Source organism: Boleophthalmus pectinirostris, unplaced genomic scaffold (genome assembly GCF_026225935.1).
Source record: "Boleophthalmus pectinirostris isolate CB_2022bp ecotype Guang Dong unplaced genomic scaffold, ASM2622593v1 HiC_scaffold_9, whole genome shotgun sequence".
NCBI classification, from domain to species: domain Eukaryota; kingdom Metazoa; phylum Chordata; class Actinopteri; order Gobiiformes; family Gobiidae; genus Boleophthalmus; species Boleophthalmus pectinirostris.
The window spans coordinates 3,019,042-3,036,564 of NW_026571541.1; the positions used below are offsets into that span (position 1 = coordinate 3,019,042).

The following is a 17,523-nucleotide window of genomic DNA, read 5'->3' on the forward strand; positions in this document are numbered from 1 at the left end:
GCCATGCTCACTTTTTCAGAAACCTTAATTTATAAGCGTGTTTGAGAGACCATAGCTTCATAAAAAATTGAGCTAGGAAGGTAAAAATTAATTATTGAATTATTGTAGATTATTGGTCATAGATTCTGAATCTGTTGTCAAATATTGTGTATCTTTATTAAGGGGGGGCGCTGTGGGCCCCCAAAATCTCACATTTGGTTGCCACTCAATTTTTTTATTTTTTTTTTTGAGGTCCAACATCTATTTACTCAAAGCAGATATTTACAAACTAACTGCTGAACCTGAATATTTGAGAATGACCATTTCTGGCAACAATCTCACACTTTTCTGAGCTTTCATGTGGATGGTGTAGAGTCCCAAATATGGTCACAGACCAGATTTGACCTTTTTGGACCCTTCTTTGGACCCTCAGTTCCCCACGTGGGCACAGTTAGACATTGATAAACATTTTAACCAGAGAAACTTTGGCATATTCTGATTAGTTTAAAGTAGTAGTAGTAGATTAGTTTGGTGGAACTTAGGGACTTTTCCACCTACAGAAAGGTTAATTTACCTCTAATAGACTTAAACACTATTTGCTTGTTATAAGGGAAGACAATTGGAGATTATTTGTGGTACATTGTTTGGAAAAGTGTCATTAATCCTTTGAGAAAATTCAACTATTAACTCTGTCCAAAATTATGAAAAAAGGTTTGTTTGCATTTTTTATTTTATTTTTATTTGAGAAAGATAATTTGTTATCTCACAAAGAAACAGCTTTTCATGGTGTATAAGTAAAGCAACAAAAGTTAAGATAGCATTGATAAATACTATAATTAGTGCTGTCATGCGATTAAAAAAATTGAGAGATTAATTAATTATGATCGGTAATTAATTAATCTAATTAATCTCATTTTAATCTCACCTAAAAATAGCTGAGAAAAGCCTTCAATTTGAGGTATTTCATTTAAATTCATTATTACATTATTGTGGCAGATCAAAAGACTGATATAGAACAAAAAAGTGACTTTATAAAGTCATTTATTGTTTAACAAATCTCTCCAAATTGGTTGTTGAGTCCAAGTCTCCATGAATAAGAAACTGTTTGCTGTAAAGTAGCAAAGACGAGGAAATCTGAACATAATAACTTTTGTCTAAAGACAATAAAAAGTCCAGTCTTTCCTTAACCATATTAAAAATATTATTGATAGAGAAATGCTTTATATATGAGATCACTGGTTTTAGTCCTTGTTTTAGTCCTGGTTTAGACCTGCTTTAGTCCTACTTTAGTCCTAGTTTAGTCCTGGAATGGATTAATCCTGGTTTTAGTCCTGGTGTTAGTTCTGGTTTAGTGCTGGTTTAGTCCTGGTTTAGTCATGGTTTAGACCTGGTTTAGACCTGGTTTTAGTTCTGGTTTTAGTTCTGGTTTAGTCCTGGTTTAGAGGCTCACAGGAGGAAGCGCGGAGAAAACACGATCCACACGCGGCTCACGGGAGCACGTCGATGTCCGCGCAGTAACTATGGAAGGAAACGTGGTCCGCGCGTTCTCAGGTTAATGACGATGATGAAGGTGTGTGTTTGTGTGTGTGTGTGTGTGTTTGTGTTTGTGTGTGTTTGTGTTTGTGTTTGTTGTGTGTTTGTGTTTGTGTTTGTGTGTGTTTGTGTTGTGTTTGTGTGTGTTTGTGTGCATGTCCCCTCATGTGGCAGGTCACTATAGGACAGTAGTGCAGACATCATGAGTCTATGCAGGTTGTTTTCACCAGTGACATTTAAGTTGTAGGCGATTTTATATTTATTTTCTTTTATATTTCACGTCGGGAGAATAATTTCCAAGACACGAATGTGTTTTTACCTGTGCACTGCTGCCTCTGTTCTACTGGCTCTTCGACCTCGTCCATTGTGCGACTGACGCTGCCAACGTTAACATGACATTTACGTCGCTCTTATTGCGCACGTTTTGTGTGGGTTTCCGGCAATGAGTGGAATTACCGAAATAAAAAAATGTATAAATGTGTTTTGTGTGTGTGTGTATAAAACAGGTTTTATAATAAAGCAACTCGCATACAGAAACACTAAAGTTAGAGATAAAAAATGAGATTAACGCGATTAAAAAACATAACGCGCTAAATATGACTGTAATTAATTAATCGCAATTAACGCGATAATTTGACACCCCTAACTATAATATAAATTACATTTGGAATATCCATTGCCTGAATCTCTGATTCTATAACCATGGTGTTCAGTACCACCATATGTATATTATTTTTGCACAAAAACATTACAAGAAGGCAGTAACATTAACAAGAAAAAAATTGATACTGACACAAAAGTTACCAAAATACAATAATCTGGTCTGTTATTTGTTCAGATGCTAGAAATTACGTTTAAAAACTTCAGTGTGAAAAACAACCTCAGCGGAAAATACCAACATACTGGAAAAATCTGCCCATTCTGGTCCCTTTGCCGCCTCCATGTAGATCTGTGTTGGGATGTTGCACACTAAGTGTTCCTAACTACTAATGAACTTCAGAAGTAACATTTGGATCCTGTCATAATCTGCAGTGTCAAGGCGATAATCTCGTGCTCTTCTCTGAATTTCTGGAACCTTAATACAACAGATTATGTGCTGAAACTGGACCCAACATGGTTCTGCCGATGTTCAGGAGGCCAGATGAGAGTTCTGTTGCCTCGTTTCATGAATCTCACATAGACATCACCATGTACATCTAAAAATAAATCTGAAATAGTCCCAATGAACCACCTGTTGTCATAAATACAAACACTGTATTGACCTGCTGGTACAGAGAGCTATCTGACACAATCTCATTTTGGATTTCAGAAACTGACACTTCAGTACATATGAGATCTTGAGATATTCTCCTTGTTTCTAATTTACCATTTGACACGGGAATGAAACTGTGGTGTGATCTAGTACCATTCACAGTCTTTGCCTTGCTGTAGCTCTTCTAGTTTGGAAGTAAGTTCATGATTTGTAATGTATTTAGAGCTTGTCAAGAAAAACTTTACATTCTTTATGTTTTTTGAAGCCCACTCAAACATCTGGATTGTGGTCAATATTTGATTGCTGTCAGGTCCCTGAAGTAAGTCTTTATTTATATAGCGCTTTCACAGATATTTTCTGTCCCCAAAGACGCTTTACAGGGCATTATTCAGCACTATTCATTCAGCATTCATTAATACAGCATTATTCATTCACTCTAAACCCGGATGATGGTAAGCTACTATTGTAGCCACAGATGCCCTGGGGCACACTGACAGAAGCGCGGCTGCCATGACACTCCGACCACCACCATCACCTCACACACACACACACACACACACACACCACTTTCATACTAGGCAATGAGGGTGAAGTGTCTTGCCTAAGGACGCAATGATTGAATTGATTGTTTTTAACTGACCTTGACTATCAACTGTTCATGGAGCATGTTTTAGGGTTGAAGACTGGCTCTTGCAGCCGATCGGTTTACAGTGCCGCCAAAACCATTGTTGTGGCAAAAATTATGTATCTCTTGAAGATAAATTATGAATCCATTTGAGAAGCCTAATGAGTTTTTGGAATATAGCCCAAGGTTTATTCTTGTTACAGCAGATATGGACAGGGCCTAGGCCTGTTCTGGCCAAAACCCAACAGCCTCTCCCACCAGCAGTATGTTCCTACTACATCTCCCCACTCCCCAATATTACAAAACACCAAGTTTATATATCCTGAGATGACCAGAAGACATACATTTCAAAGTGAGAAGGTGATGACTTCAACTGAGGTGTGGCCACATGTGCTTGATCTGATTTGCTCCATATTCACTTGCAAGAAAAAGGGAACAGAAGTATTTATATTGAAGGGTCTTTCTAACAAGCCAAATGAGTTTTAGTTACAAGACCAAATGTGTTTCTAAAAGATAAACTAATCACTATTTTAATGTAATCAATCATAATCAATATTTTCCTGTGGGGGTCTGGTCTCAAGTAGAAATCACATTCATTTACACAAAGACAGAATGAAAGAAATCTTTCCACAATCTAAATTTCTATCACACCATCACAAACAATGTACCACAAATAATCTCCAGCTGTCCTTCCTTATAACAAGCAATTAGTTTAAGTCTATTAAAGGTAATTGAACCTTTCTGCAGGTGGAAAAGTCCTTAAGCTCCACCAAAAATTACCCGTGAGAGCTCATTTTCAAAAATTCAGTTTGAAATTAAGGAAGTTAATAGTAGATGTTTTTATTACTTTAAACTATTCAGAATATGCCAAAATATGGTATGTATGGTAAATATGGTACAAATTTTATCAACATTTAACTGTGCCCATGTGGGGAACCGAGGATCCAAAGAATGGTTCAAAAAGGTCAAATGTGGCCTGTGACCATATTTGCAACTCTACACTGTCCACTTGAAATCTTAGTAAAGTGTGAGATTGTTGTCAGAAATCGTCATTCTCTCAAATATTCAGGTTCAACAGTTAGTTTGTAAATATCTGCTTGGAGTAGGGATGGGCATGATTAATCGATTAATCGATAATTGATCATTAAGAATTTCATCGATTACGTTCATTTTAATCGACAAACCGAATGTAGGTTTCTGTGCGTAGGGGTAGCGAGACACAAACATTCGGTCAGTCTGCAGTGTACCGAAGCACAAATGCGTATTTAACGATGATTTGTACAAGAAATTCCACGCTTTCTGTTGCGTTCGGGACAAGTGTGAGTCCATGTGCACAGTGTACAAAGCAAGAACATATGTTTCGGTGTCCAGTGGGAAAAAGCTTTACCAGGTGAGAGCCGCGCAATGTCAATGACGAGTCCCCACCTCCCTCCCCCAGTACGGTGTCCTGGTTTTGACAAACGCAAATCTGGTCACACTAACCTGTATTCCACTGAGTCATGTCTTTTAATCCGACAGAAACTGACCGCATCAGCGACACAAGAGCTGTAGTTATATTTTCGCTGAGTTTATGCAAATTAGCGATGCGGTTTTAAGTTTCGTTTCTGAGAGTTGCGCTAAACTAAATTAAACACATTATAATGTCAAACGGTTTGATGTGGCTCTAGAGTCGTTACGGTTTATATGTCGTAAAGTTGAATTTATTTATGCAGATTAGTAGTGCAGATAGTAATAATAATGATGATCATTTTAATATAAAAACATTAATGATTAATCGATAATCGATCGTTAATTCTTCCGACGATCGATTAAGAAAATTTCATCGAATGCCCGTCCCTATCTTGGAGAATACCCAATATTTGACAACAGATTTAGAATCTATGACCAAGAATCTACATTAATACAAATTTTCATCTTCCTAGCTCTATTTTTTATGAGGTTTTGGTGTCTCAAACATGCTTATAAATTAAGACTTCCGAAAGTGAGCATGGCCCCAAAATTTCAACAGCCATAACTCAGGAACCACTGAAGGGATTGAGCTAAAATTTTAGATTCTTTCATTTGGTAATTTTAGATTTTTTTTTTCAGCCAAATCTGAGATGGCTCCTAGGGGAGGACGGCTGATTTCATATGGATTGACCCCAGCATGGAGATTTGCAGGGGTGCTCTTGCAGAAAATTTCGTAATATGAAAATTATGCAAATGATTAGTGAAGGTATATGGTCTTTAAAAGGCAGTGGAGCTCTATCCTTTATTACCACGTTGTGATATCACAAGGAGGAACAAAGTGTTTTCAGTTTGCAGCCTAAATATGCAGATTTGTGCACTGAATATATGTGAATGAAAACTGATAAAACATTACAACTAAATGTATTAACACACACCCTTTAAAGGTAGTAACTTCTGGGTTCCTCTGGGTAATGCTTTTCTTGGAATGTTTCACACTATGGCATTAAACCAGGCCAAGTTATAGTAAGTTGGAAATGGGTAGTTTTGAGCAAAACATGAGTTTTTGAATAGATGCATGGCTTTAATGCCATACAGTGGAACATTTCAGGCAATAACATTTCCATAAAGAGAAACAGGTGGTGGACTGTCCACCTCAAAGCTGTATAGTGCATCTTAAATTTGTATGCTTTTTGTAAGTAGGATTAGTATTATTAGTATTATACTAGACCAGGGGTCGGCAACCCAAAATGTTCAAAGAGCCATATTGGCCCAAAAAAACAAAAAACATACCTGCCTGGAGCCGCAAAAAATTAAAAGCCTTATATAAGCCTAATATGAACGCAACATAGGCTGTCAATGTATTAGCTATATAAACCTACTATTAAAATGACTAAGTAGGCTACAAATACAAAATGAGCATTCATGATTACACAAACCCCTTTTGCAATCCTCTCATACTCGGTGCGCCGTCTGTAGACCGACGTTTACCTGTTGCTTTGACGACGATGATGGAAGTATTCAGAGCAGCAGTCGCATTTCTTCTGATCGTGCATAGGAGCATTCATAAAACAGCAGCATGTAGAACTTTCTACGCAACATCAGCCCAGAGCAGAAGCTCTGAGCTCGGGCAGCAGCGCAAAATACACGGGAGCAGTCATCGCGCAGCTCCTCAAGACGGGGCTGGGGGTCCAGTGTTGGTCAGATTGTCCGGAGGTTTCGTCCTCCGTGTCCTGGTTCCAGATGGGGGCGAGCAAGACCAGCGTGCAAAGGACTGGGTCCGAGTGGTTCCGTGTCGTCCTCTGTGCGCTGGTTCTGTGCGGGAAAAGCGAGAATGCGCTGTGGACTACAGATCCGGGCGGGCTGCTCCGGTCCTCCACGCTCGACCGCGGCCTGGTTCCGAGGTGGTGCAAAGCATCCGGACAGAAGCATGAATCCAGTTTGGTTCATTATATGTTGTTCTGAGCGTCCGTCTGTGCACGTGTTTTTGTTTTTGTTTTTTTCGGGGAAAACGCTTCTCAGGTGGAGGCACCACACACCACTCCCCGCTTCAGCTCATCTGTTTGTTCTGCTGAAACACTTTTCCTATGTTTGCGTTTGCACACAGCTGATGGATCAGATCCATGACCAGAGATGAACGAGGGTTTTACCCCTAAAGAAACCATATTAAAACAACAACAAAAAAATCATTCCTTTTCCATTTTCACTCATTTTTGAAAAAGCTCCAGGGAGCCACTAGGGGAGTGCTAAAGAGCCGCATGCGGCTCCGGAGCCGCGGGTTGCCGACCCCTGTACTAGACCGTATGATTCTGCATTTTGTTAATTGTAAGCGGAAATATTGATATAAAATTGCTTAATAATAGAAACTGGTCCATTGCCGTCCTGTTCAAGTCTACAGAACCTGTAAGAGGCGGGGCCTCTTCATGGTGGCATTTCACAGTAACAAGCAATAAATTTTCAGTTACCTGATTTTTGATTACCATATGACCTTATATCTGTGTAATTCCTCAATCAAATCAAACATGGTGGTTGACTGTGTCTCTGTGCAGAGCCGGCGCCCTGGGCCCAAAGGCTCAGTGGACATGACCATGTCCATGACCGGCCGGGAGCGAGCAGAGTACCTGCGCTGGAAAAAGGAGCGTGAGCAGATTGATGAGGAGAGGCTGGCACGCCACCGCAATGCCACTGGGCAGTGGAGGCGCGAGTGGGATGCCCAGAAGTCCGACAGCATGTGAGCCCCAGACAGCTGACAGCTAGCTGATGAGCTCCTGACTGCTACACTAATCACTCAGCTAACTCACATTTAAAGGGTCTATAGAACTCAAATTTATACTTAAAGGGACTATATTGCCCAAAATGGACTCTTATGAGCGTTAAGCCATGTTAGAATATTGTTACCTCCTCAAAACAAACATGTTTGTGTAACCCTTTATTATTAGTCTGTGTACATATGAAAAGCTCAAAAAGATCTTTTCGCCCTGGTTTGATTTGTTTTATTTGATTGATTAGTTTATTTGATTGGGACAGAGCATGTTAGTAGACAGTCCACTCATCGCACAGTTCCCACAGTCCAAAATATTGCACAGTCCAGTCATTGCGCATTTCCATCTATTCTGCTGTCAATTTGGCCACACATTCAATACATATTTTGCCCATACATGCAACATGTCTCCATAGAAGCTCAATTAAAATCACTAAAAAGCGGTAGTTTTCAAGTTAACAGCTATCTTTTACCTTTTTTGTTAAGCAGGATTGGCAATTCTCAGTCTTAAATTATTCAGATAATTCTAGTGAAGGTGTATGGAGTTTAAAAACACATTGTAAAATATTTGTGTATGAAACAAGACTCAACTATGTTTTTGATAAGAAACTTATAAGACAATAAACATAAGAAAATAGCGTAACATGGGCCCTTTAGACACATTCACATCTATTACTAACATGAGTGAAAATGGGGGATTAGGTCTGACCCTTGACTGTGCTGCAGGTTCACAGAGGACCAGGCTGTGAGTGCAGACGGTGCAGTGACTGAGCAGAGTGCCCGCCGAGGTGAGTATCTTACACGCTCACACACACACACACACACACACACAGCTTAAGCTATTACATGTGGGCAGATAGCGCTTCTAAGCAGCTCTTTCATGAAGCCTTTTATGCAAATGTGTGTCATTTCCCTGGAGAGGAGGGACTTTGAGGCAGAGGTCACCTAATCCCAGAGGGGCAGAGTCAATCTAACACAAGCTCCTAAGAACCAGCCACAGCCCGCAGAGGCTTTTCCGCAAATCCAGTATACAGGCTGTGGTTGACTTTAGACATACCCTGTGCTTTGGTGGAATGGTGCTGGCAAAGCTCTCAAACCTTACCTTATTGAAGGGAATAAATAGGAGTAGCAGAGCACATAAGCAATTTTCACAACTTTCAGTCAGACAATTTGCATGCTCACACACACTTCCTGATTATCGTACAAGAAAAACTCCTTTATAATTAAATGCAACCAGTACACAGTGGACATATTTTGACATGAAGACTTTACAATATATCTGTAATGAGGCAAGGCACATTTTACTCGCATACATCGAGTACAGGGCCTTTAATATCATGTTCATAAGCCCCAAATGTGGACTCATGATGTGTCTTTTCTGTGTCTACACCATACCTGTGGATCCTTCTCCTATAAAACTACTGGTTTACAGGGACGTCCTTGAGGCCATTTGGACCCTTTCTCTCTAACCCTTTAACCCATAATGAATAGTGAGGGAGAGAGAGTTTGTTATTCATTTATCCTATAATATGTAACCTGTCTGAATGTAAGTCCAGAAAGTGATTGAAGTCTGTACAACACCCTATTCATGCAATTTTCTCATTACTATACTATTTCTCAATACTATTATTCAAACAGTTTATTTTCTGTCTTTTCTGTATACAGATATTTTTTTATATTATTGAAAAGCTTTTACATACTTTTCTTTTGATTTCTTCTTAAAATGTCTACTATTATGAATGTCTTTGCTGTTCTTTGGTGTTATTATTTCTGCTTGGTGCATCAGTTAGTCTCATTATTTTTCTAGATGACCATAAGCGGCCTCCTAAGGCTCCTACATTTGGAGACTTCCTGTCCCAGGGTCGGACCCATGGTCCAAGAGGGGAGCGCGGCCGTGGCCGAAACCGGGGCTCCAGACCTAGCTACAGGTGAGCGCATACTTGCTCATGCAGTCACCTCCTCTTGCACACAATACCTTGTGCACACGCCTCGTCATGCACACTCTTCCTCGTGCACACGCCTCTTCATGCACACCCCTCCTTGTGCACATGTTTCCTTGGGCACACCCTTACAGCACATCCTTTACACAGGCTATGAACCTTCCACTTCTAAACTTTGTGATACAATTGGATATTAGATAGAAGTGATGTGTGACTTCTTCAAAGTAAATAAAATGTCATTAATGGTTCAGTTCATCCCCTCCTTGAACCGTCACCTTATCGTGGTGGAGGGGTTTGAGTGCCCGAATGATCCTGGGAGCTATGTTGTCGGGGGCTTCATGCCCCCGGTAGGGTCACCCAAGGCAAACAGGTCCTGGGGGACCGGTCAGACGAAGAACGGTTCAGAAGCCCCACATGATGAGTTCCAATCAGAGGCCAGTTACGTCGCCCGGAATGGCGTCACCGAGGCCCCACCCTGGAGCCAGGCCTGGGGTGGGTGCTCGAAGGCGAGCGTCTGGTGGCCGGGCCTTCTCCCACGGGGCCCGGCCGGGCACAGCCCGAACAAGCGACGTGGGGCCGCCCTTCCGTGGGCCCACCACCTGCGGGAGGAGCCATATGGGGACGGTTCAAAGAGATCTGGGCGGCAGTCGAAGGCGGGGGCCTCGACGACCGGATCTCCGGACATGGAGACTAGTTCTGGGGACATGGAATGTCACCTCGCTGGGGGGGAAGGAGCCTGAGCTTGTGCGGGAGGTTGAGCGTTACCGATTAGATATAGTCGGCCTCACCTCCACACACAGTTTGGGCTCTGGAACCCAACTCCTTGAGAGGGGCTGGACTCTCCATTTCTCTGGCGTTGGCCGCAGGGAGCGGCGGTGAGCTGGTGTGGGCCTGCTCATTGCCCCACAGCTCAGCCACTGTGTGTTGGAGTTCACCCCGGTGAACGAGAGGGTCGCGTCCCTGCGCCTTCGGGTCGGGGACAGGTCTCTCACTGTGGTGTCGGCCTACGGGCCGAACAGCAGTGCTGAGTACCCGGCCTTCATGGAGTCCTTGGGAGGGGTACTAGACAGTGCACCAACCGGGGACTCCGTTGTTCTACTGGGGGACTTCAACGCCCACGTGGGCAACGACAGTGACACTTGGAGAGGGGTGATTGGGAGGAACGGCCTCCCTGATCTGAACCCGAGCGGTGTTTTGTTATTGGACTTCTGTGCTAGTCACAGTTTGTCCATAACGAACACCATGTTCAAGCACAAGGGTGTCCATAAGTGCACGTGGCACCAGGACACCCTAGGCCGGAGGTCGATGATCGACTTTGTAGTCGTGTCATCTGACTTCCGGCCGCGTGTCTTGGACACTCGGGTGAAGAGAGGGGCTGAGCTGTCAACTGATCACCACCTGGTTGTGAGTTGGGTTCGCTGGCGGAGGAGGAAGCCGGAAAGACCTGGCAGGCCCAAGCATGTAGTGAGGGTCTGTTGGGAACGTCTGGCGGAGCCCTCTGTCAGAGGGGCTTTCAACTCGCACCTCCGGGGGAGGCTGGAGATATGGAGTCCGAGTGGGCTTCATTCTCGGCCTCTATTGTCAATGCGGCCGCTCATAGCTGTGGGCGTAAGGTCCGTGGTGCCGGTGGCGGCGGCAATCCCCGAACCCGGTGGTGGACACCGGAAGTAAGGGATGCCGTCAAGCTGAAGAAGGAGTCCTATCGGGTCTTGTTGGCTTGTGGGACTCCTGAGGCAGCTGATGGGTACCGGCGGGCCAAGCGTGCTGCAGCTCATGCAGTTGCGGAGGCAAAAACTCGGAGCTGGGAGGAGTTCGGGGAGGCCATGGAGGAGGACTATCGGACGGCCTCAAAGAGATTCTGGCAAACCGTCCGGCGCCTCAGGAGGGGGAAGCAGTCCTTCACCAACACTGTTTATAGTGCGGGGGGAGAGCTGTTGACCTCGACTGGGGACGTTGTCCGGCGGTGGAAGGATACTTTGAGGAGGAAGCCGAGGATGGGGACTCGGAGGTGGACTCGTCCATCACCCTGGCTGAAGTCACTGAGGTGGTTGGCAAGCTCCTTGGTGGCAAGGCTCCAGGGGTGGACGAGATCCATCCTGAGTACCTTAAGTCTCTGGATGTTGCAGGGCTGTCTTGGCTGACACGCCTCTTCAACATCGCATGGTGGTCGGGGACAGTACCCTTGGACTGGCAAACCGGGGTGGTGGTCCCTCTGTATAAGAAGGGGGACCGGAGGGTGTGTTCCAACTACAGGGGAATCACACTCCTCAGCCTTCCCGGTAAGGTCTATGCCAGGGTACTGGAGAGGAGAATCCGGCCTATAGTCGAACCTCGGATCCAGGAGGAGCAATGTGGTTTTCGTCCTGGCCGTGGAACACTGGACCAGCTCTACACTCTCCATAGGGTGCTTGAGGGTTCATGGGAGTTTGCCCAACCAGTCCACATGTGCTTTGTGGACTTGGAGAAGGCATTCGACTGTGTCCCTCGTGGTGTCCTGTGGGGGGTGCTCTGGGAGTATGGGGTTCGGGGCCCTTTGCTAAGGGCTGTCCGGTCCCTGTATGACCGGAGCAGGAGCTGTGTTCGCATTGCCGGCAGTAAGTCAGACCTGTTCCTGGTGCATGTTGGACTCCGCCAGGGCTGCCCTTTGTCACAGGGTCTGTTCATTGTATTTATGGACAGAATTTCTAGGACAGGCTGGAGGGGGTCCGGTTTGGGGACCACAGGATCTCATCTGTGTTGTTCGCAGATGATGTTGTCTTGTTGCTCCATCGAACCAGGACCTGCAACGTGCACTGGGGCGGTTTGCAGCCAAGTGTGAAGCAGTTGGGATGAGGATCAGCTCTTGTAAGTCCGAGGCCATGGTTCTCGACCGGAAAAAGGTGGCTTGCCCTCTCCGGGTGGGTGGGGAGTCTTTGCCTCAAGTGGAGGAGTTCAAGTATCTCGGGGTCTTGTTCACGAGTGAGGGAAGGACGGAACGTGAGATTGACAGGCGGATCGGTGCAGCGTCTGCAGTGATGCGGTCGCTGTATCGGACCGTTGTGGTGAAGCGGGAGCTGAGCCGAAAGGCGAAGCTCTCGATTTACCGGTCAGTCTTCGTTCCTACTCTCACCTATGGTCATGAGCTCTGGGTAATGACCAAAAGGACGAGATCGCGGATACAAGCAAATGAGTTTCCTTCGCAGGGTGGCTGGGCACTCCCTTAGAGATAGGGTGAGGAGCTCAGTCACACGGGAGGAGCTCGGAGTAGAGCCGCTGCTCCTCCACGTCGAGAGGAGCCAGCTGAGGTGGCTCGGGCATCTGTTCCGGATGCCTCCTGGGCGCCTCCCTTGGGAGGTGTTCCGGGCATGTCCCACCGGGAGGAGGCCCCGGGGAAGACCCAGGACATGCTGGAGGGACTGTGTCTCTCGGCTGGCCTGGGAACGCCTCGGGGTTTCCCGGAGGAGCTGGAGGACGTGTCTGGGGTGAAGGAAGTTTGGGAGTCCCTGGTTAGACTGCTGCCCCCGCGACCCTGCCCCGGATAAGCGGAAGAAAATGGATGGATGGATGGTTCAGTTCATGTGACATCAAAACAACTACACTTGTAGATGGGATATTATTCAAAATGATCTTTTTGCAGCTATTTACTATATTATAACGTAGTTCTCTCATCAGATGAAATGAAATGAATCAAATGAACATGAATGCAGCTTAATTTGCTCCAAAGTCATACATTTGAGTTAAGTTTTATTGTTTGGGAAAAATGTTTTTGGCTATCCCAAAATGATTAATTATTGGTAGATTCAAATATGTTTCCATGTGAATTCAAAAACGTCATAGTATTTGGTTTAGTAACAGCATTTATCAGTTTAACCATCATGCGTGTGTTTCCAATTGTTGCAGTATGCATGACAACCGCTGGGAGGCAGAGAAGGAGGAAGAGAGGAAAGAAAAAGCAGACAACCCAAAGCAGGAGGTGAAAGCTGACCCGGAGGAGGTGCAGCCCAGGACACCTGAGGAGTCAAAGGTAACACAGTTCACCCATCACACCGTGCATTATAATTCAAAATGTTTAAGAACTTAATGGTTTATACATTTTCTGAAACTTTTTTTAAACCAAATTTAAAAGTTTGTGGTTGTTAGATACCACTTAATTTGTACCAATTTGCATTTTTTTGTTTCTTATTAAAATAAAAATGACTTTCAGTAATAATTTTGAACAATAACAAGACTTTTATCAATTTTACTCCAGTTTTCTCCCATTAAGCTAAAAAATGTACTTTCTAAAATTAAAAGTAAAAGGGAGCCCTGACCAAGTCTAGCTCCAGATCTGGAGATCTCTTCTCGGGCATGGTATTACAGTGCTCACTGCTTCTGACAGGTTGCCCCGGCAGCATTGAAGGATGAATAAAGTGTACCTTAATAAATAATATTGTACTGCTGTTCTTCATCAAAAATAGCTTCCAAAATAGTGGATGAGACCTAAAACCAAAAACAACTGCATTATGGGCATTAGTTAGCGCAAAATCTTTAAAGAGTATCTTCCAGAAGGGTCTGCAACCGGGCCACAGAGCATGAACAACCTTTGTCTCTCAAATGCAGAAGATGACATCTCATGAAAATTCTTGTCAAATTCAGAACAAAATATATAACACCTTTTATCTGAAATAAATAATAGTTTGATGCTTCAGTTGTTAATCCTGTAAAAACCCTGTGCCATAAAGGACTGAGAAACAGTGAGAAACAGTCTTTTATGTAGATATTCCTCCATTTTAATGTCTAAGCAGCCGTGTTTGTCTTTATTGACACAAACGGAGCATGCATCTCTGCACCCACTGAAATCAGGGAGCTAGGATACGACTCCAGAACCACTCGTCTTTGTAAAGTGTGTGGTTCTGGCTGGACAGGTAAGAGATATGTTAGAGTAATTTTGCTATCCCTCCTGGGCCCTATTCGAACCCTTTTTAAGGTCAGTGGCACAATCTGATCCAAATCTCAGTCCACAAACCTATAACACTCATGCACCTGCATGGCAATTTCCATAAAAAAGCATGATACAAAACATTATACGACAACTTGACAAACCTGATGCAACGTGCAGTAGTTTCATTAGTGGGATACAGGCCTATTTTAATGTGACGGGGGAGTGACTTAGCATGCAGAGCAAACTGATGGGAGACCGAAATAGAAAATAATTACACATTTTATTGGGATGTTTTCAGCTAAATTAGCATTTTCAACAATAAAATGTAATACGGTGATCGAGATATATTATATGCATTAATATATTAGAATTAATGCTTCATAGAAGTATATTACCCCCTAAGTTAAAGACTTAGACAAACTTTATTGATCCACAAGGGAAATTATTTGGATTATTTGACATTCATGAGGAAAAAATTATGTGAAATTTTCTTCCGCAGTCAGCGCATACTTTGATCTGGGTGGGACTATGAAGCTCCATAAAGCATCATTCTGGGCATTTAACTGAAACCTGTTCTGTCTCCAGGCTGTGTCCCTGAAGAGGGAGGAACCGGCAGAGGACGATGAGGACCAGTGGGAGGATGCCAGTGATGGAGAAGAGGAGGAAGAGCCAGAGGAGCCAGAACCCCACCCACTGTCCCCTAAAGAGCAGCGCACCCCCCGACCCAAAGCTCCCACCCTGGAGTCCCTCACCCCCCAGGAATCCCCTGAGACAGCTAAACCCCTCAGCCCCTTCTGTCCCTTGGACCATCAACCTGTGTCTGACTGGGGTGAGGAGATGGAGCTGCTGTCCCCTCGGAGCAGTATGGGGGGAGAGAGCCCACTGAAGCCCCCCAGTGCCGAGGATAGTCCTCAGCCCAAGAGGGACCCCAAGGAGACAACAAGGGCTGAGGGACAGTCGGGGGGACAGTCTGAGGGACAGCCCAAGACACAGTGTGAGAGCCATTCTGGAGAACAGTCAGAGGCACAGCCTGAGGGACAGCCCGGTGCCCATTCTGGGGGAGATTCTGGGGGAGATTCTGGGGGAGATTCTGGGGGAGATTCTGGAGGACAGTCTGATGAAGTGCCTGGGGGACAGCCTGAGGGACAGCCAGAAGGACATTCAGGAGCACAGCCTGGGGGAGTGCCTGTGGGAGTATCTGAGGAAGGACCTGAGAGACCATCTGTTGAACAGAGAGGTAGGACTTCCACATAGTAGTGTTGCCACAATACTAAAATTTAGCTATTACCTTGAAAACTACCACTATGTGACATCACAAGGTGGAACAGAGCATTTTCACTTTTGGAGATGTAGACAGATAATAAAGCATTTTTTAAATATGTGTGAATGAAACGAAACACAACTCCAGGTCGGCTTTTGATGAGGTAACAGCATTATAACATGGCTTTAAGGTCAAAACAGTCAGGTTTGCTTAATAATAGGACCTTTAAATGATCTAGTTTCAACACTGGTTTTGAAGTGATTTTCGTGAGTGACTTTTGACAACCCTACGCCACAGTACTATTCCTTTAGGTTGTTTGATGTGAGTTTGATGTTGAGTGTGTCTTCTGCCCCTCAGACCCTGATCAGGCTGATGGAGGAGATGGAGCTTCTCAGGTGTAGCCTGCGGCCTCTGCTTTAGGTAAGGTGTAACTCTCATGCCCCTTCTCCACTCACACCCACTGGGCCCTACTGTACGGGACTAGCTTCTGCTCAGCATCACATTACTTGTCAATCATAATGACTACTAAACTACACAGGTAGGTAGTAGTTACATTAGTAGTAGTAGTTACAGTAACTTTTTAAATAAATTGTACTTTTCAGACTTGTACTTTTTTAGCAGAGATGAAGGAAAAAGATGGGGACGTTCACTTTCTTTAGCTCTATCAAACACAGGGAAGTGGAAAGGAGTTGCCTAAAATGTGCACGAGATTAGACTACTTCTGCAAGTTTAGGCTGCTTAAAATGTTTTTATTAATGCCAAATAAAATATCCAGCACAAATTATGTATGATAAGCATGCATTAATCATTTGTATATTTTACTTTACACTCATATTTAGTTTGCAGGACTGCAGATTATTGTCCCTTCTGCCTGCTCCTGCATTGTGCAGTCCTGCTTCCACCCACAGCCGCAATGAGCTTTCAAAATGTGTCCTGTGCCACACTGTTTTTATCAGGTCCCGTGGGAGTGCAGGTCTCTAGTTGGCGGTGCGATTCCAGCTCCCACAGATGAATGCTGTTTTTTTGTCCTTGGGCAAGACACTAATCCCACCTTGTTTGTCTGCGTGCACTGGTGTTTGAATGTGTGTGTGAATGGGTAAGTGGTTCCTCGCTGTAAAGCGCTTAGAGTGCCTTAAAGGTGGAAAAGTGCTATATAAAAATGTGACCATTTACCATACTTTATTTTTAAATTTACATGAGTAATATCTTGGACTACTGCATTGAACTTGAGTAATCGGAGGCCTTGCAGCGTAGCTGCAGGACTCCATTGTTTTTGTATGCGATCTTATTATTATTATTATATTTCTGTCTGGAGAGTCTATGGCAGCCCATAGAATGCCTTGGTAAAATGTTGTGAAATTTTGCACGCTCTTTCAGGACAGGCTCATGGTCCCTCACAGCCAATTTGGGGTCAATAGGTCAAGAGCTCTAGCGCCACCAACAGGTCAAAATTAGACATGCATTCACTGTTATAACTGTTGACCCATTTGTTCAAACACAAACAAAGTGTCCTTGGAATTCTTGGACCAAGATGAGTTGAATGCACCCCATGACGTCATTTTCCGCCATATTGGATTTTCCGCCATTTTGGAGTTTATCAAAAACCTTCAAAATGATTCTCCTCTCACAAATTTTGTCCAGTCTTCCTGAAACTTGGCACACACAATCTTCAGACCAATTGTCACAACAAACAATTGGTCTGAAGATTGGATTTTTCATTTAACCCTTTGGTTTCTGGCAAATGGCCATTAAACTTGACAGCAAAGTTCCCAAAGTGAGCTCGCTGCGTAGAGACGCTTTGACGTATTGACACCAAACTTGATACC

At 44.0% G+C, this 17,523-nt stretch overlaps 1 protein-coding gene across 2 annotated transcripts in view; it reads left to right on the forward strand.

Moving 5' to 3' along the window:
- ccdc9 (coiled-coil domain containing 9) overlaps positions 1-17,523 on the forward strand; it is a 56,400-nt gene that overhangs the window by 19,731 nt on the left and 19,146 nt on the right. For both annotated transcript variants that reach the window (XM_020938674.2, XM_055166884.1), the window contains exons 8-13: positions 7,385-7,566; positions 8,323-8,384; positions 9,404-9,524; positions 13,416-13,539; positions 15,022-15,673; positions 16,055-16,117. In XM_020938674.2, the coding sequence (XP_020794333.2) occupies positions 7,385-7,566; positions 8,323-8,384; positions 9,404-9,524; positions 13,416-13,539; positions 15,022-15,673; positions 16,055-16,098 (1,185 nt within the window). In that variant the 3' untranslated portion in view covers positions 16,099-16,117. The remainder of the gene's footprint in view (positions 1-7,384; positions 7,567-8,322; positions 8,385-9,403; positions 9,525-13,415; positions 13,540-15,021; positions 15,674-16,054; positions 16,118-17,523) is intronic.